The sequence below is a fragment of the Furipterus horrens genome, unplaced genomic scaffold (genome assembly GCF_987537825.1).
Source record: "Furipterus horrens unplaced genomic scaffold, mFurHor1.1.pri manual_scaffold_6, whole genome shotgun sequence".
In the NCBI taxonomy this organism is placed as follows: domain Eukaryota; kingdom Metazoa; phylum Chordata; class Mammalia; order Chiroptera; family Furipteridae; genus Furipterus; species Furipterus horrens.
The window spans coordinates 66673313-66690395 of record NW_028327176.1 but is presented as its reverse complement, the minus strand read 5'-3'; the positions used below and the strand labels follow the sequence as shown (position 1 = coordinate 66690395).

The window sequence follows — 17083 nt, the reverse complement described above, 5'->3', positions numbered from 1 at the left end:
AAAGTTCCCTGTTATGATCGTAAGGAAGAACAGTGTCTCAAAAATCATAACTATATTTTTAAAAATCTGCGGTGAGAACAGTGGATTTACAGCTTTAGCTTTACTCCCAGAATCCCCAAAGTTCAGTTTTGTGTTCAGTACAACCAAATGGAAGTTGACTCACTTTGTCTTAAGTAATATGAAAATATCAGAAAAATGTGAAGAACTTATGCTAGACAGGTTGAATTTTCAGGCAGCAAAGCACTTTTTCTTTTTAATTTTTTTAAACTTATTTTTTAACAAGGTTACTTTATTTTATTTATTTATGGGTTTTGTTTTTTTTTTTTTTAGAGAGAGGGGAAAGGAGAAAGGGAGGGAGAGAAACATCAATGTGCGGTTGCCTCTCACGCACCCCCAACTGGGGACCTGGCGTACAACCTAGTCATGTGCCCTGACTGGGAATTGAACCAGCGACACTTGGTTCACGGGCTGATGCTCAATCCACTGAGCCACAGTAGCCAGGGCTAAAGCACTTTTTTAAAGCCGCTGTTTTGGTTTGCTGAAGCCTTAGAAAAAAACTGTGTTCAATGTAGCACTTTGCCCATCAGCATTCACATTGTTTATCTCTTGCAGGGCACATCCCCCCAAAGTAAGAGGCCCTGGGGAAGAAGTACCTCAACCTCCTGAGTTTTCTCCTAGGCCTGCAAACATAAATAGTGGCAAGTACAATGCTATTTTCAAAGGGTAACTTTACTGCAGAGCCAAAGCCAAAGGGAGGGCAGCACTAGCCTGCCTAGGGCTGGGATCTCCCTTTGGTCAAAGCTGGGTTCCCACATGCTCACTCCTTCACTCACACCCAGGGGGAAAGGGTGGAAGACACCAGCGTAAATAACGGGAGCACAGGAGTACAAGGTCACCAAAGTGCAGGTGCAAAAACCAAAGCAATGTCTCCCCCCATCCCCCCGCCTCTGCCAGCGCTGACTTGCCACCAAACTCTAGAGGGTGTCTTTTGGTTCACAGTACTTTTCTCTTCATTTCTCTTCATTTAGAAACAAATCAGCAAGGAGGACGAAGTTCTCAAAAACAGAAAAATCACATCTGAAACGAAAATAACACAATGCACTGGTAACGTTCATTCTTCTTCCAGAGGAATATACCTTACTGCTACGATTTTTTGGGGACAAGAAATCTTATAGGAGCTGCAGATTAAAAAAAACCAGAGTTAAGACAAACTGGCCCTCCACCATAAAAACAGCCATTGATAAAATAGAAACACATAAAATTATTTTACAAGTCAGTTTGAAATAAAACATACAATAGAAAGATACACATTTGGTGGAGGGAATATGAGAATCTTGGCTTCTGCTCTGTATCGTTCTATATTGTTTTGAACTGTTTACCCGTGCATTTTTTAAAATCAGAAAAAAATTTATAAATGAAGGGGGCTGACAATCCTTAAAGGCGACTATCTGGAAAGGTACTTGGCCAGGGTTATACTGTGAAGCTGACCTACTGGGCCAGTCAGCAAAGGTGTTCTGAGTTGAGTAGCTTATTCTATAGCTGGTTCAAGCCGTACATGTGAACTGCATTCCCTGAAGGAAGTCTGGGAACAGCTCACAGTTGGGCCACGGCAACCTTTACCAATGCCCTTGCTGTTGCTACAGGAGAAAGGAAAGGTGTGTGCTAGCAGCAAGGCAGTGGGAGCACATGGCGCTTCGACAGCTGCCTTTGGGGAGAACCTTCCTCAGCTCCTGCTGCTGTGGGGTGGAAGGTCTTTGCTTTCTGGCAGAGGCATGGGTTGGCTGCACTCAGGAAATCTAGTAAACAATGCTTAGCAGGGCTGATCTGGGAAGGTGGAGGCCTATGTTTCCAAACTTTTTTTTAGGGAGTGTAGTCTAGTGCTTTGCTCCCTAATATATGGCACCAGCAGCATTTGGTATCATCTGGGAACCTCTTAGAAATGTAGGAGCACAGGCTCCACCCTAGAGCTAGTGCATCAGACTGCTTTCTATCACAATGCCTATGAAAATGTGTGAAGTGCTGGTGTGGGACAAAAAGCACAGGACAGGAGCTTCGAGAGTTGCCATCAGGCCTTGATGGGAATTTTAAGGGGGAAAAAACCATGATTTCTGGGCTCAAGTTTCCTCCTCTGTCAAGGGAAGGAGCTGCTGTAAAGTAATTACAGGTCTCTTCAGCTCTAACACTATAGACATGTATATTTGATGTCTCTACTTTTTGGTCTGAAAAGGGCAGGGGCAATGGTAGCAGCATCCCCTGAACCAGTTGCTATTTTCATGCCAAATGCAAGCCCACTGCTGGGCCCAGCTGAGACTGCAGATCCCTCCCACGGACCTGGGTCTTCCTTCCTTACCTTCTGATCCAAACGCTGGTAGTCACTGGCCTTTGGCCGTCGAGCAAGTTTGGATTTTTTTCCTTCCAGGACAAAAGCAATAATCTGGGGAAAGAAAAACAAAAATCATTAACGAGTGACTCTATAATGACATATTACAGTCTCTGAAATCAGAGGTAATCACCTGGTACTACATTTCTTAAAAACCCTGACAGTAAAAAGAGCAGTACACTCACTAAGAGGCTTATTTGAATTATAACAATTTTCAGGAGGACAGGGCTTAGTTTTATTAGAACTCTGTACACTGCTAAACAGAAAATAACAGAGGGAGGAAGGCTGTTCTGAGTCTTAGCTTGTGGGAGTCTGTTGATTTACTCAAGAGTACTTAATCAAAGATCTGTCAGCTCTTCCTCAGAGAGCTCCAAGGTAAGACATTTCTTCCTTTTTTAAAAAAATCATAAGCAGCCCTGACTGGCATGGCTCAGTTGGTTGAGTGTTGTCCCACAAAGCGAAAGGTCGCCAGTTTGATTCCCAGTCAGGGCACATGCCTGGGTTGCGGGTCTGGTGCCTGGTTGTGGCATGTGCAATAGACAGCCGATCAATATTTCTCTCACACGTGTTTCTCTCCACCTCTTTCTACCACCCTCCCCCTCTCTTTAAAAACAAATAAAAATGAAATATTTTTAGAAAATCATAAGCAATTATTATTATTTTCTGCATGTGCACTCTGTCACCCTACACTTTGCCTCATTTTAACCTTACCACTCTCATTTCATGCTTATGGATACCCTTCATGATGTTGGATGTAGAGTAAGGAACGCACCATTTTAACTAAAGGTCTTACTTACCTCATTCCTTATAGCCACAGGCTTTATGGCCATCATGAATGGAGCTCTCCAATTGTGACCAGGCTACAGAAACTATGTACTCAATTCTTACAGCTTAATAAGGAGTGCAATCATTTTGTCATTGGAGTGATTGCTAAGTGACACAGATATTCCTTCACACCAAACTCTACTAAAGAAGTAAAAGATGTGTATACCCATGCACTTTCCTGTCTTTCTCCTAATCAGAAATTCAAATGACTGCTGCAGAAGATATTCCTTGGGCTCTCTGTTGTGCATGTCAAAGACAGTATTACTGTTCTTTCTGCCACTGCAGATGGAAGACAAAAACTCAGAAATGATGCACTGTCTTGAGAGTGGCAACAGGAAGGTAAGTGCTCTAACTGCTTACAAATTATTACTCAGGCCCTTTGAGGCTGTGAAGGATCTAAGTTCAAGATTATAGGAGGAGACTCCAATTCAGGTCAGATCGTAATGTCCTAACTTAGCACCTACTGTGGCAGCAGAGTGCACTCAGAGGAAACAGACATGAAAACAACTGATTTATAAAAGAGTAGGGCCCAAAAGGGATCTGAAAAACAAAAACAAAACAAAACTGAAATGTCTTAAAATCCCCAGTGCTCACAGGCAGACAAGTGATGAATACTGGCTCATACACCAAGCTTTCAGGGTAGAGGATATCCCATTCCTCTTCTTAAGGTAACTATGGACTTACCTTCCGCTTGTTGTGATAAGCAATATAGAGGACAGCAACAAGAATGGCTGCAGTCACCAGATACGCGAAGAAGTGGCTGCTCTCTGCACTGGCACTTCCCAGATTGCCCTTATAAAGGTCACCATTCTTCCTACTTATGGAATCCAAAAGTGTCCCTTCATGGTTCTCTCCAGAGGAAGGGCCATGCATTTCTTTCTCTTCTTTGGGTGGAGAACCCCCTTTAGGCTCAGAACTGTCTTTCGAGGACTGGTGGTGCTCCTGATTCAACTTGTCAGAAGTATCTTTCATTGGCTGGTGCTCCTGACCTGACCTGGCAGAAGTATCTTTCGTGGGCTGGTGCTCCTGATCTGACTTGTCTGAAGTATCTTTCGCGGGCTGGTGCTCCTGATCAGACTTGTCAGAATTTTCAGAAGTATCTTTCGTGGACTGGTGCTCCTGACCTGACCTGGCAGAAGTATCTTTCGTGGGCTGGTGCTCCTGATCTGACTTGTCTGAAGTATCTTTCGTGGGCTGGTGCTCCTGATCTGACTTGTCTAAAGTATCTTTCGCGGGCTGGTGCTCCTGATCCGACTTGTCAGAATTTTCAGAAGTATCTTTCGTGGACTGGTGCTCCTGACCTGACCTGGCAGAAGTATCTTTCGTGGGCTGGTGCTCCTGATCTGACCCGGCAGAAGTACCTTTCGTGGGCTGGTGCTCCTGATCCGACTTGTCAGACCTGGCAGAAGTATCTTTCGTGGACTGGTGCTCCTGACCTGACCTGGCAGAAGTATCTTTCGTGGGCTGGTGCTCCTGATCTGACCCGGCAGAAGTACCTTTCGTGGGCTGGTGCTCCTGATCCGACTTGTCAGACCTGGCAGAAGTATCTTTCGTGGGCTGGTGCTCCTGATCTGACCCGGCAGAAGTACCTTTCGTGGGCTGGTGCTCCTGACCTGACCTGGCAGAAGTATCTTTCGTGGGCTGGTGCTCCTGATCTGACCTGGCAGAAGTACCTTTCGTGGGCTGGTGCTCCTGATCCGACTTGTCAGACCTGGCAGAAGTATCTTTCGTGGGCTGGTGCTCCTGATCTGACCCGGCAGAAGTACCTTTCGTGGGCTGGTGCTCCTGATCCAACTTGCCAGAAGTATATTTTGTGGAATGGTGTTCATTCTCTGGCTGCCCAGAATTGTCTTCCGTGAAGATATTCTTCATGGTCATCTTAGCAGGGTCGCTATTCTTGGGCAGCTCTTCCTGATCAGGTTGACTCCTTTTAGACTGATGGCTCGAGTAGGGCTGGCTGGGGACTCTTTCTGCAGTCTTTCCATTCTCTCGATTGAGAAGCAGTTTTTCGTCGGCTGAGGGAAGAGAAACGGGCAGCGCGGCTCCTGAAAGAGAAACCAGTCGGCCCTGAAGAGGGGCAGCCGACAAACGCTGGTGGCGAGGGTGAAGGCGGGCGTGTGTGGGTAGGGCAGGGAAGAAGCAAGCTCAGATGGCGACCGGCGATGAGGATGATGGGCCCCGGGGCGAGAATGGGGCTTTTGCGGGGTGGGTGGGGGCATCTTACCCGCCGCTGCGACGCTCAGTAGGACGAACACAACCGTGAACCGCATTCTGCAGCCTGCGCTTCCGTCCTCTGCTGCTCTCGCGAGATCGTGCAGGACCCGGCACTCACAGCCCCGCCCCTTCCCGCGCGTGTCATCTGCAGCCCGGGCCGGTGACGGGAGGGTCTCGGGGAAAGGCGGGCGCGTTGCGCAGTTCCGCTGCTCTTTTCAAGCTGTGGCTGGCGTTCTCAATGGGGGCGTCTTGCAGTCCCTTGTGGAGGGTGCGTCCACCTTTTCCTGATTTCTTTGCTCCACAGCACCCGCCACAGACCGTCACTCCCCGTTTTCTTCTTTCCCACCGTACTTCCGAGACCACACAGGCCAGTAGGAGTCCCGTGGCCTGTGGACGGTCCCACAGGAGTGACGTCGCAGGGGTCTGGCGCCTCTTCGCCCCATCCTCTGTTAAACTTTCTCCCTTTCTCGTGGTTCTTTTCCCCGGAGCACACGGACGTGCTGTGCTCACCTCTCTCCCATGGGAAGAAAACTCTCGGCCACCTTTGTAACGGGAGCCTTCGAATCGCGGTTCCCCTGTCTCTCAGCTCCCGGAAACTGTCCTCGAAGGCGCCGAAGGTGTTCCCTAAAGACCACATCCTTTTTCTGATTGTAAAAGTTCATCATGTTCACTGTGGAAAATTTAGCGAACGTGTAGAAGTAGAAAGCAAAATCTTTGCCCCACCCTTCTGGGATAACCAGTATTAATGTTTTAGTGTGTTTTGTGTCTTGCAAAACATTTAACATTTTTGATTAGTCATACATTCTAATAATTCAAAAATTAAAATGGGATTTTAAAGAGTATACATTAGAAGGTTGTTCCCTATCCCTCTGTAGGGTACCACTTACATTAGTTTATTGTGGTTCCATCTAGTGCGTGTGTTTAAAAAAAAAAAAGCTTATTTCTCCCTCCTTCTTAAATGTATTTTCTTGGTCTCTTTTCTATGTATATTCATTTTCTTGTAAATTAGAACCATTCAGTAAATAGTTTTGTATCCCACTGTTTAAAATTACCATTATGTTTATACATTATTTGTTGCTTTAAATCATTTTATGAACATTGGGCAGGCTAGGTGCTTTGTAGACAGTGATTTTAAAAAATGATAGGTCCTGCTCTAGCAGGTTAGAGCATGTCCGGATAGGCCAAGGTTGTTGTGGGTTCCATCCCTGGTCAGGATGCATACAAGAATCAACCAATGAATGCATCAATAAGTGGAACAACAAAAAACCAATGCTTTTCTCTTCCAAAATTAATTTTTAAAATTTTATTTAAAGCCCTGGCTGGTGTAGCATGGTTGGTTGGAGTACTATCCTGTGTGCCAAAGGGTCGCGGATTTGATTCCAGTCCAGGCAAATGCCTGGGTTGCGGGTCCTGTCCCCATTCAGAGTGTTGGAGTGCGTGCAGGGAGGCAAGCGATCAATGTTTCTCTATCTGTCTCTCTCTTCTTCCCCTCTCTCCCTAAAATCAATAAGTGTATCCTCGGGTGAGGATAACAATTTTTTTAAATAAAAAAATAAAAAATGATAGGCCCTATCTTAATGGAACATGTAATCTAGCAGGACTCACAAATATCAAACAACTATTTACACAAATGTGTGTGTTCAAAGAAAAAAGTACAAAAACATGAACTCTGCTGAGAAAGGACCTTGGAACTGAGGACCAAAATGTGTAGGTATCTCATAGGTGAGACTGAGGGAGGAAGAGGATGAACTTTCCTGGCTGAGTGTACAGGATGTGCAAAGGGCTGGAGGCAGGTGGGAACCTGATGTTTTTGTAAGTCTAAAGGTGAGGGTAGGACTGTCAGACAACAGAGAACAAGGAGAATGGCAAGGGAGAGCCCAGATTAGAAAGTAAGTAATCTGGGAGTTGTCCAGAACATAAATTTTGTGGAACACAAAAGTGCATCAGAAAATATGCCAGTTAACTCAGACTGAAATGTAATCCCACCAGAAAGGACTACAGCTGCTGAGGGCAACAACATTCGTCTGTAGTCTGTTGAGTACAATATTTGGGTTATGTTGCATGCAGTTCTACTTAGTCGAAATTCTGAAGACTGTTCATGACATAAATACAGTTTTCAGGAACAAGTGCTTAATTTTGTTATTTAAAAACCCTTTAATGTGCTTCTCAATATTTCTCTGTTGTAAGAAAATCTCTTTCACACACACCCTCATTACTAAGGAGAGAACCAGAATCAGAGAGAAGGGCGAAATCTTTACTAAATTTATTGAGAACCATGACTCTGCTTTGGCAACAGGAAGTGAATTGGTAAATGGATCTGTATCTAAAAGAAAATTCTTTCCAAGTCCCATAAATATTTGACTAACATTAAAAGATAGTGGTTTAGTAGGTATACACTATATGTAGGGAAAGGAAAGGCATATTATGAAGCCTGGTCTTGTGTCCACACTACTAGGCAGGAAAGTAAAGAAGGGTCCGAATTCCACAGGGTTTTATATATGTTATCTTAATAGTAATGAGAAGCCATCAAAGAGGTTTAAGTAGAGAAAAGACATAATCCAAGTTGGAAATTTTGGAAGATTAATCTGGTTGTAGGGTGAAGAATCTACTCTTGGGGTGGGGAGAGAAGAGTGAATTTAGAAGTTAATCGGTTAGGAGACTGTTTCAATAGTCCAGGTAGGATTAGCATAGGGACAGTGAGAATGGAGGGAAGTGGTAGGACTCAAGTTAAATTTTAAAGGTAATACCAATAGGCCGTGGAGATGGGTTGTATATAGGGGGGAGGAGTGATGGTGAGGAATGTGTGGAGCAGTGATTTTCAACCTTTTTCATCTCATGGCACACATAAAGTAATTACTAAAATTCTGTGGCACACCAAAATATAAATATTTTTGCCAATCTGACAAAAAAAATAAAATAAAACAGGTGTAATTTTGATTAATTCATACTGGATGGCTATTATTGTGTTGGCTGTTGTCATTTTTTTATTTGACAATCTAAGGGAAAATAAGTCAGTGCCCCTGACCAAATAGTCAGGTAATGCATGCTTAAAAAATTCTTGTGGCACATCAGTTGAAAATCGCTGGTGTGGAGAACCAGATTTGATGGGGGCGGGGCATAAAAAATGAATTTGCAGATGGAAAAAACAGGACAACTATAATAGAAAAACAATTTTAAAAAATTTAAAAATGAATTTGCTTCTGGTGCGAGTCAATGGAGATGTCAGAGAGGTAGTTGCAAGTGTTAGCATGGAGTTCAAAGGTAAAATATAGGAACTGTTTTCCTAATTTAAATATTGTTAAAAAAAGCACTGTTGTTAATGGTGTCATAAAAAGTAATTTATGCTCTCCAAAGCTATTACTATGTTCATTATACAAAAATTAAAAATAAAGATAAGCCAAAGAAAGAAAATAAAAATACTGTAATCCAGAAGTATTATCATGAAAATTTTGTTGGATCTTTTTTTAATAAGCATCTCTGTGTATATGATAGCTTATTAACTGGAAATAAAGCAAGTTATAAAACCATACATACAGTTCTTATCTTTCATGCTTATTTGTAGCTTTTGTGCTACAACAAGTCATGTCGCTTGTCTGCTAGGATGTTATCATCTTGTTTCCAGTTTCTTTATTCAGCATCCTTTGAGGGATCCCAATTGTCATAGAACTGAATGTTTCTAGAAGGAAAGTGAAATCAACAGTATCAATACAACAGAGTTGAAGTAGGATAAGGACTTAGAATTATATATATCAGTGGAGGTGTGAGAGCAAAACCTGGTTGAAGATGGATTAAGTAGTTAATGGAAAGTAAGTAGAAACTACGTTTTATGGAAGTTTAGAGTGAAACAGGGTTTCTAATATGGAAGAGGACTGAACATTTTTGTTGACTTAGTGGTAGACCTCATTAGAAAGAGTGACCAACATTGCAAGACAGATGTGACTGGTGGGACAAGGTACCAAGAGATGAAGAGCTCGAGTATTGGGTTGAACCAGGGGTTGACCTTAAGACCTACAGAAAAGCAGAATGTTTAGAGGGTGGGTGGATATTTAGGTAGGGATGTTGGAGATCAAAATAGGACATTTCAGCTGGCCTCAATTTTCTTTTTTTGAAATAACCTTTACTTTTTATTTTTTGAAACTTTATATAAATGATATTAGACTCCATATCCTATTGCAATTTCATTTCATGAAGCAACATTGTTGTTACAATTTACTTACCCTAATGTATGCAGCTATACAATGATACCTCGGCTAACGAAGATAATTCGTTCCCGAATCACATTCGTTAGCCGAAATCTTCATTAGCTGAAACGTGATTTCCCATAGGTTTCTATAGAAAATCATTTAATTCGTTCTGGATTCTGCCCACTATTTAAAGATAAGTTTTATAAAATAGTAAAAAGCACACTATAAAAGGACAAAAATTCACCAAAAGTTGAGACGAACAGCTACCCACATAGATGAAGGAGAATGGAAAGTAGAATGAAAAACTGACAACCTTAACACTACTACAGTACATCGTCATCAAGTGCGAAGCAGCCTATATTATCAGGCGTCTCGCTTCTCACTGACTTGAACGTAAACAACCCAGTTGGGTTGGTGGGTCACCCCTATGTGATGTGATCAGCTCATTTCTTTGTCACATACATATAGACGGAAAAGATAAGCTTCTGGAATGGCCCGACCGTTCTTGTTTGCTGCTTTACATTAGTGCACGCATCCACTAAAACATGTTAGCTGAGTCCAAAAACAGCGGAAAAAATCTTTGTTAGTCGAAAAATTCGTTAGCAGGGTCACTCATTAGCGGAGGTATTCCTGGAGGTATCACTGTAGTTTGTTCAATCCCAAAGCTGTATCAGAATATACTTCAATTTATTATTTCTCCTTTCAGTGGACATTTGTTTGTTTTTAGATTTTGCTCTCTCTCTCTTTTTAAAGATTTTATTTATTTTTAGAGAGAGGGTAAAGCAGGGAGAAAGAGAGGGAGAGATACATCAGTGTGTGGTTGCTTCTTCTGTGCCCCCAACCAGGGACCTGGCCTGCAATCCAGGCATCTATCCTGACTGGGAACTGAACAAGTGACCCTTTGGTTTGCAGGCCAACGCTCAATCCACTGAACTACACCAGCCAGGGCAGATTTTGCTCTCTTAATGCTGCTGCAAACATTTGGTGTGCTGGTCCATGCAAGAGTTTCTCCAGAGTGTAAATGCTTTGATCCTCTTGGTAACTCTTCCTACACCTCTGACCTCACCATCAGTGCTCTTGTACTCTTTGTTCTGCAACACAGGACACTGCCTGTGGCTGCCACCCTCCAGCCTCCTGTTAGAAGCTCCTAAAAGAGAAGTAACAACTTCTCACCCATGTCTCAGGAAAAGCTATTCTTAGCCACAGCACAGGTTATCCATAAGAGAATCCATGGTAGGTTACAAAATATACGTTACTCTTTATCTGCTTTTTACAAGTGTGATTCTCTATTTCACTGTGTGTTATGTTTTCTGTTCCTTGTGGCATTTTTTATTTTTCATTCCACAGAAAGCAGGTTACAGGTTGGGTGGGAACTGGGTGGTTCTGGGTTCTGGTGGAGGAAGGGCGAATTGGAACGAACTGGAGTCATGGGAGGACAGACTGGGTAGTGTGGCCTCAATTTTCTTGATATTCTAAGAGGCAAGGCAGTCTCTTAGAGTGAGGAGGTGGGGATTCAGTTGAGGGCTTGAGAGAAGAGTTGTTCAGAGGATTAGGAGAGGGAGCTGACAAAGGATGAATGTAATAACTGAGTGGTATTGAAGGCCTGGCTGATGTTAGGCACCCCGAATCTCTGGTGGCACCTATTTCGATTGTGTGGCTTTTCTCCAGGCAGTGCTTCTTCCTGAGATAGGAGTAGAGAAGGAGCATTTTAGGACTAACTCCTAACTCATGCTAATTTTGGTTTAAGTGACTAGTAGGAGGTAACGTTAATAAATCTTAAAATTTCCTTGCACCTCTTCGTGGTAAAAACACTCAACAAACTAGGAAAAGAAGGGAACTTTCTCAACCTGAAAGAGGGCATGCATAAAAACCTCATAACTAACATGATACTTAATGATGAGAGAATGGATGCTTTCTCTGTAAGATAAGGAACAGACAATGATGTCTGCTCTTATGACTTCTATTTAACTTTGTACTGGAAATACTCAGGATCCTTACGCAAGAAAATAAAATAAAGGCATCCAGATTGAAAGGAAGAAGTAAAACTATCTCTGTTTGCAGATGGCATGATCCTGTATCAAGAAATCCTGAGTATTTTCTAAAAATTTATTAGAACAAGTTCAGCGAGTTTGTAAGATGTGAGATCAATATATAATCAATTGCATGTCTATACATTTGCAATGGACAATCTAAAAATGAAATTTTAGAGAAATAACTACAGCCCAGGCTGGTGTGGCTCAGTTGGTTGGAGCGTCATCCTGTAGACCAAAAGGTTGTGGGTTTGATCCCCAGTCAGGGCACATACCCAGGTTGTAGGATCAATCCTCAGTTAGGGCACATACGAGAAAGCAAGCAATTGATGTTTCTGGCTCATATCAATGTTTTTCTCTCTCTCTCTCTCTGAGAGCAATAAAAAAAAAAAAGTCCTTGGGTGAGGATTAAAAATAAAAAGGAAATAATTACAATAGCATCAAAAATAAAATCCTTAAGAATAATTTTTTCAAAAGAAATGCAAAACTGATACTCTGAAAAATATAAAACATTATCAAAAGAAAGTGAAGAAGACCTAAAAAATTAAAAAGACATCCCATATTCATGGATTGGAAGACTCAATTTTGTTAAGATGGCTATACTCCCCAAATTGAACTACCAACATAATCCCTATTAAATTCCCAGCTGGCTTCTTTGCAGAAAGACAGGCTGATCCTAAAATTCATACAAAAATACAAGAGACTCAGAATACTAAAACAGGCTTGAAAAAGAACAAAGCAAATTCACTCTTCCCAATTTTAAAACTACAAAGCTGCAATATTTAGGACAATGTTATACTGGCTTAAAAACATATAGATCAATAGAATAGAACTGAGAATCCAGAAATAAGCCTCTTTATTTATGATCAGTTGATTTTCAACAAGGATGCAAAGTAGTTAAGTGGGAAAAGAACAGTCTTTTCAATAAATGGTGTTGGAACAACAGGCTAATAAGCATATGGATAGATGCTTAACTTAATGAATATTAGTTAGGTAAATGCAAATCAAAATCACATGTGGCTCAGTTGGCTGGGCATCTTCCCACAAAGTGAAAGGGTGTCAGCTCTATTCCCGTCAGGACACATGCCTGGATTGTGGGTTCAGTCCCAGTTGGGAGTGTAGGTGAGGCAACCCATTGATGTTTCTCTCCCTTTCTCCACCCCTTCCCCTTTCTCTAAAAACAAATAAATAAAATCTTAAAAAAAAAAAATCACACTGAGCCCTGGCTGGGCAGCTCAGTTAGTTAGAGTATATCACCAGGGTTGCGGCCTTGATCACAGTCAGGGCACATACGAGAATCAACTAATGAATGCATAAGTAAGGGGAACAACAAATCAATGTTTCTCTTTCTCTTCCTTCCTCTCCCTCTCTCTATAAAAACAAAACAAAACAAAAAAAATCACAATAAGATACCACTTCACACTTAGTAGGATGGCTATAATAATAATAATAATAATAATAATAAAACAAAATAATGTGCTGGTAAGAATGTAGAGAAATTGGTACCTGCACACATTGCTGGCTGGAATACAAAATGTTGCAGCTGCTATGGAAAACAGTTTGGCAATTCCTTGAATAAGTTAAACAGAATTACTATATGACTTAGCAATTCCACTCATAGATGTATATAGCTTCAAAGAATTGAAAACAGGGACTCAAACATACTGTGTGTGAACATTCACAGCAGCATTATTCAAAATATATATCCAAAAGATGGAAACAATATGTATTCATGAACAGATGAATGGATAAACAAAAGGTAGAACACACATGCAAATGGAATATTATTCAGCTATAAAAAGGAATGGAATTCTTATATACACTACAATATAGACAAAACATAAAAACATGTGAAATAAGCCAGGCAGAAAGGGGAAAATAGTGTATGAATCTATTTATATGATACCTAGAATAGGCACATCCATATAGATACAAGAGTCTAAAAGTTCCTAAAATCTGGGGGGAAAAGGGAATGGGGAGTTATTACTTAATGAGTACTGTTTCTGTTTGGGATGATGAAATAGTTTGGGAAATCAGTGGTGGTTATGGTTACATGTTGTAAATGTACTTAATACCACTGAATGATCCACTTAAAAATAGCTAAAATGGTGAAATTTATATTACAGTATTCCCTCACTTATCACGGGTATTATGTTCTAGACCTCCCCCGGGATGTAGGAACCTTACATTTATTCTACACTCTTAAACCTATGTAACTTTAACATACGTTTACACTACCGCAAAATCCTGCGATATAGCGAAAAATCCGCGATAATAATTAAATATAATATTTTAAAAAATCCCGTGATACAGTGAGGCTGTGATAAGTGAACCGCGAATAGAGAGGGATTGTATATGTATTTTACCACAATTTTAAAATCGTGACAAGTACTTGTAAAAAGGAAGACTATTTTATCAAGGCTTAAAATAAGAAATGAAATTCTGATATATGTGACAACATGGATGAACCTCGAAAACATGCTGAGTTATATAAGCCAGGCACAAAAGGACAGATGTTTTGGTTCTAATTATATGAACTATTTAAAGTAGGCAGATTCATATAAACAAAAGTAGATTTGAGGTATCAGGGGCTGGGTGGAAGGGGAATGAGGGAGTTACTGCTTAATGGTTATAGAGATTGTTTGGAATGATGAAAAGTTTTGGAAATAGTTTGTAGTGATGGTTGCACAACATTATGAATGTAATTAATGTTACTGAATCACACACAAAATAGTTAAAAGGGCAAATTTTGTTACACATATTTACCATAATTAAAAAAAATGAAGTACTGATACATGCTACAATATGGATGAATCTTGACACTGAGTCAGTGAGAAAGCACCATATATTGTATTATTCTACTCAAATGGAATGTCCATAATAGACAAATCCAGAGACAGAAAGTAGATTAGTGGTTACCTAGATCTAGAAGAAATGGAAGGTGACTTCTAAAGGGCATGTATGGGGCTTCTTTTTGAGGTGATAAAAATGTTCTAAAATTGGCTGTAATGATGGGTACAAAACTCTGAACATACTAAAAACCATTGAATTGTAACTTTAAGTGGGTGAATTATGTGTTATATGAATTATAGCTCAATAAAGCTGTTACAAAAAAATTAATTGCAGTGCTAGGTACTATGCAAAGCAGACGAAGGAAGCCCCTCACATCTCAGCAATTAAAGGGCAAATGGAAGCAAAAGCGCGCCTCCCTTTGGATCTCAGTTACTGATACTGACTAGTCCCTGTACATCTGAGGCTGGGCTGGATTGTCTAATTGTGTCAGGCATGTTACATATCCCTATCCAATAAGTGCCAATCATCTTTGCATGTCTGCAAAAATCTAGCACAGGGCTTGGGATGAAGAAGGGGGCTTGATTCAACAAAAGGATTAAAACACTCTGAAAAGGTCTTGCAACTGCAATTTTATTTTCTTTTGTGAAAATAAACAGCTTATTGGGAGTTCGAATTGCTCCAAACCCCCCATAAAAACAAAAAGAAATACACACAGAAGCATGTGAGGTGATGGGGGAGGGAGGATGGTCTTTAAAATTTTGGCAGACTGTGCTAGCACTGACCCAGGTGACAGAAGCAGTCCCTGGAGTGGGTCCTGTCTGCCATTCTGGGACTGTGAGGGGCAGATCTTGACTGGTAAAGGGGTGGAACACAGACTTTGTCACTAAGGAAGTGGAAGGCACCTTGAGTCCCTTTAAATGTAGGGAATAACCACTTCAGAGGACCTTTGCCCCCATCAAAGGCTGGGGGCTGGAGGTTAGAGACCACTGAGGGAAAGGGGGTGCTGGTGGGGATGAACTAGGCAAAGTGTCTTCTCACATGGTGATAGCCTTTCACTGGGCAGAGGGCGAGGAAGATGAAGCCAGGAACCCATGGAGTTGAGCAAAAGAGAAAGACTTGGGCAAGGTAAAAGGAAGTGTCCAGGAACGGGGTCTAGATGAAGAAGCAACAGGCTAGAAATCGCAGCAGTGGCCACCATGCAGACTGGGTGTGGGAGCTGGGGCATGCCGGGGTGATGGGAAGAGGGAGGAGGCGAGTATCAGAGGTAGAGAGAAGGGGGTCTTTTGCTCAGGTCCATCCACCACTGCATGTGCAGGAAGAATGACACACTACTTGTCAATTCTCTTTCATTTAAAGATTTTTTTTTTTTTTTTTTGGGTTTTGTTTTGTTTTTTAAAAAATCCTTATGATCAGCTACTGGTTACATCTACAAAATGTAAAGTGCTGTTGTTACCAGTCACTTTACAGAACAGTCCAGAGTGGTCAAATATTGACCAATAAAGTTTCCTTTTTTTTTCTCTTCTGAATCATTACTATTCGATGGGTCACTTGACAGCCTGCATAGGTCATAGGGCAGCTTATTGGGCAGACTTGGTGACCAAGGAAAGAGGCTGGGCCTGGAGTACTGGGAGGGCCTGGTGGGCATGGAGCGTGGCCGAGAAGGAAGGGGGAGAAGTCAGCAGAGCTGTGGGCATGGACCCAAGGGGGAGGGGACGTGAGAGGAGTGGGGGCTGGCTGCCAATCTGGGCAGAGGACGTGGCTGCAGCCTTAGCTGACAGGAAGGCAGCCGAATGGAGAGCCAGCTGGGCCCGGGTCTCTGGCTTGGTGGTAAGGGAGAGAGGCTGGGCTTGCTCTGAGTGGGTCGCAGCAGGGGCAGCCGGCGAGGCCAAGGCTGCGGAGGGGGTAGCTGGGGAGTCCAGCATGCTGCCGTGGGAAGAGGCAGGGCTGTCACAGGGCTTCTCGGGGGGCAGGTACTGAACACACGGCTTCTTGCTTTTGGAGGCCAGAGCACCTAGGGGGAAAAAACACATGAAAAAGTAAGCAGCTAGTAGCTCTGGTGAGGCAGAGGCTGCAGAAGAGGCCTAGCTGTACACATCTCTGGAAATAAAAGAATCCTTCCAGGGAGCAAAGTGAGGACCTGAAATTATGTCTAAGGCTTTCAGGATTAAAAAGCTGCATTCAAGGATGCCTAGGGCATAGAGAAGGAACAACGCAAAAGTGACCAAGTTGACTGGAGGGAAGACAGCTCAGTCTATTGCATCATCTTCCTTGCCTAAATCTCATCATTTTGAGGATGGATCTCCACTCAATTAGCTTTAAAATTCTTTAGTTTATGGTACTGTCAGAGATAGTATAGCACCTGCTAAGCAGCATGGTATATAGTGGATCTTGCTTCATCTACATTATTTATGGGTGTCATATGCAGATGAATACACAAATAATATAGATACTAGAAAAGAAGGAAGGAAGGAGGAAGAAAGGAGGAAGAAAAGAAAGAAAAGAAAGAAAAAGGGACTTCTGGCCATGATGGAGGCCTAGGTAGACATGCGGCGTCTCCTTCCACAACTAAGAAGGAATACAACTACCTCAAAACTGAAGACAACCGGAAGTTCCAGAAAATCAAGCTGCATGTAAGTCCAACAAACAAAGATATAAAG

At 42.1% G+C, this 17083-nt stretch overlaps 2 protein-coding genes across 3 annotated transcripts in view; both read right to left on the bottom strand.

Annotated features, from left to right (window-relative positions):
• Nucleotides 1-309: 309 nt before the first annotated feature.
• Nucleotides 310-5512, bottom strand: TGOLN2 (trans-golgi network protein 2). The gene is made up of 4 exons (XM_090281624.1): nucleotides 5430-5512; nucleotides 3890-5250; nucleotides 2351-2434; nucleotides 310-1077 (listed from the first exon to the last, which is right to left on the bottom strand). The coding sequence occupies exons 1-4, from the start codon at nucleotides 5473-5475 to the stop codon at nucleotides 1072-1074; spliced, it is 1497 nt and encodes a 498-aa protein (XP_090137750.1). The 5' UTR covers nucleotides 5476-5512; the 3' UTR covers nucleotides 310-1071.
• A 3390-nt stretch (nucleotides 5513-8902) lies between these two features.
• Nucleotides 8903-17083, bottom strand: part of TCF7L1 (transcription factor 7 like 1) — a 170359-nt gene continuing 162178 nt past the window's right edge. Inside the window, exon 12 of one of the 2 annotated variants that reach the window (XM_090281620.1) lies at nucleotides 8903-9095. In XM_090281620.1, coding sequence (XP_090137746.1) covers nucleotides 9016-9095 — 80 coding nt within the window. In that variant the 3' untranslated portion in view covers nucleotides 8903-9015. Of the gene's footprint in view, nucleotides 9096-15028; nucleotides 16438-17083 lie in introns of those variants that run through there. The other variant, XM_090281619.1, reaches the window with a different exon arrangement.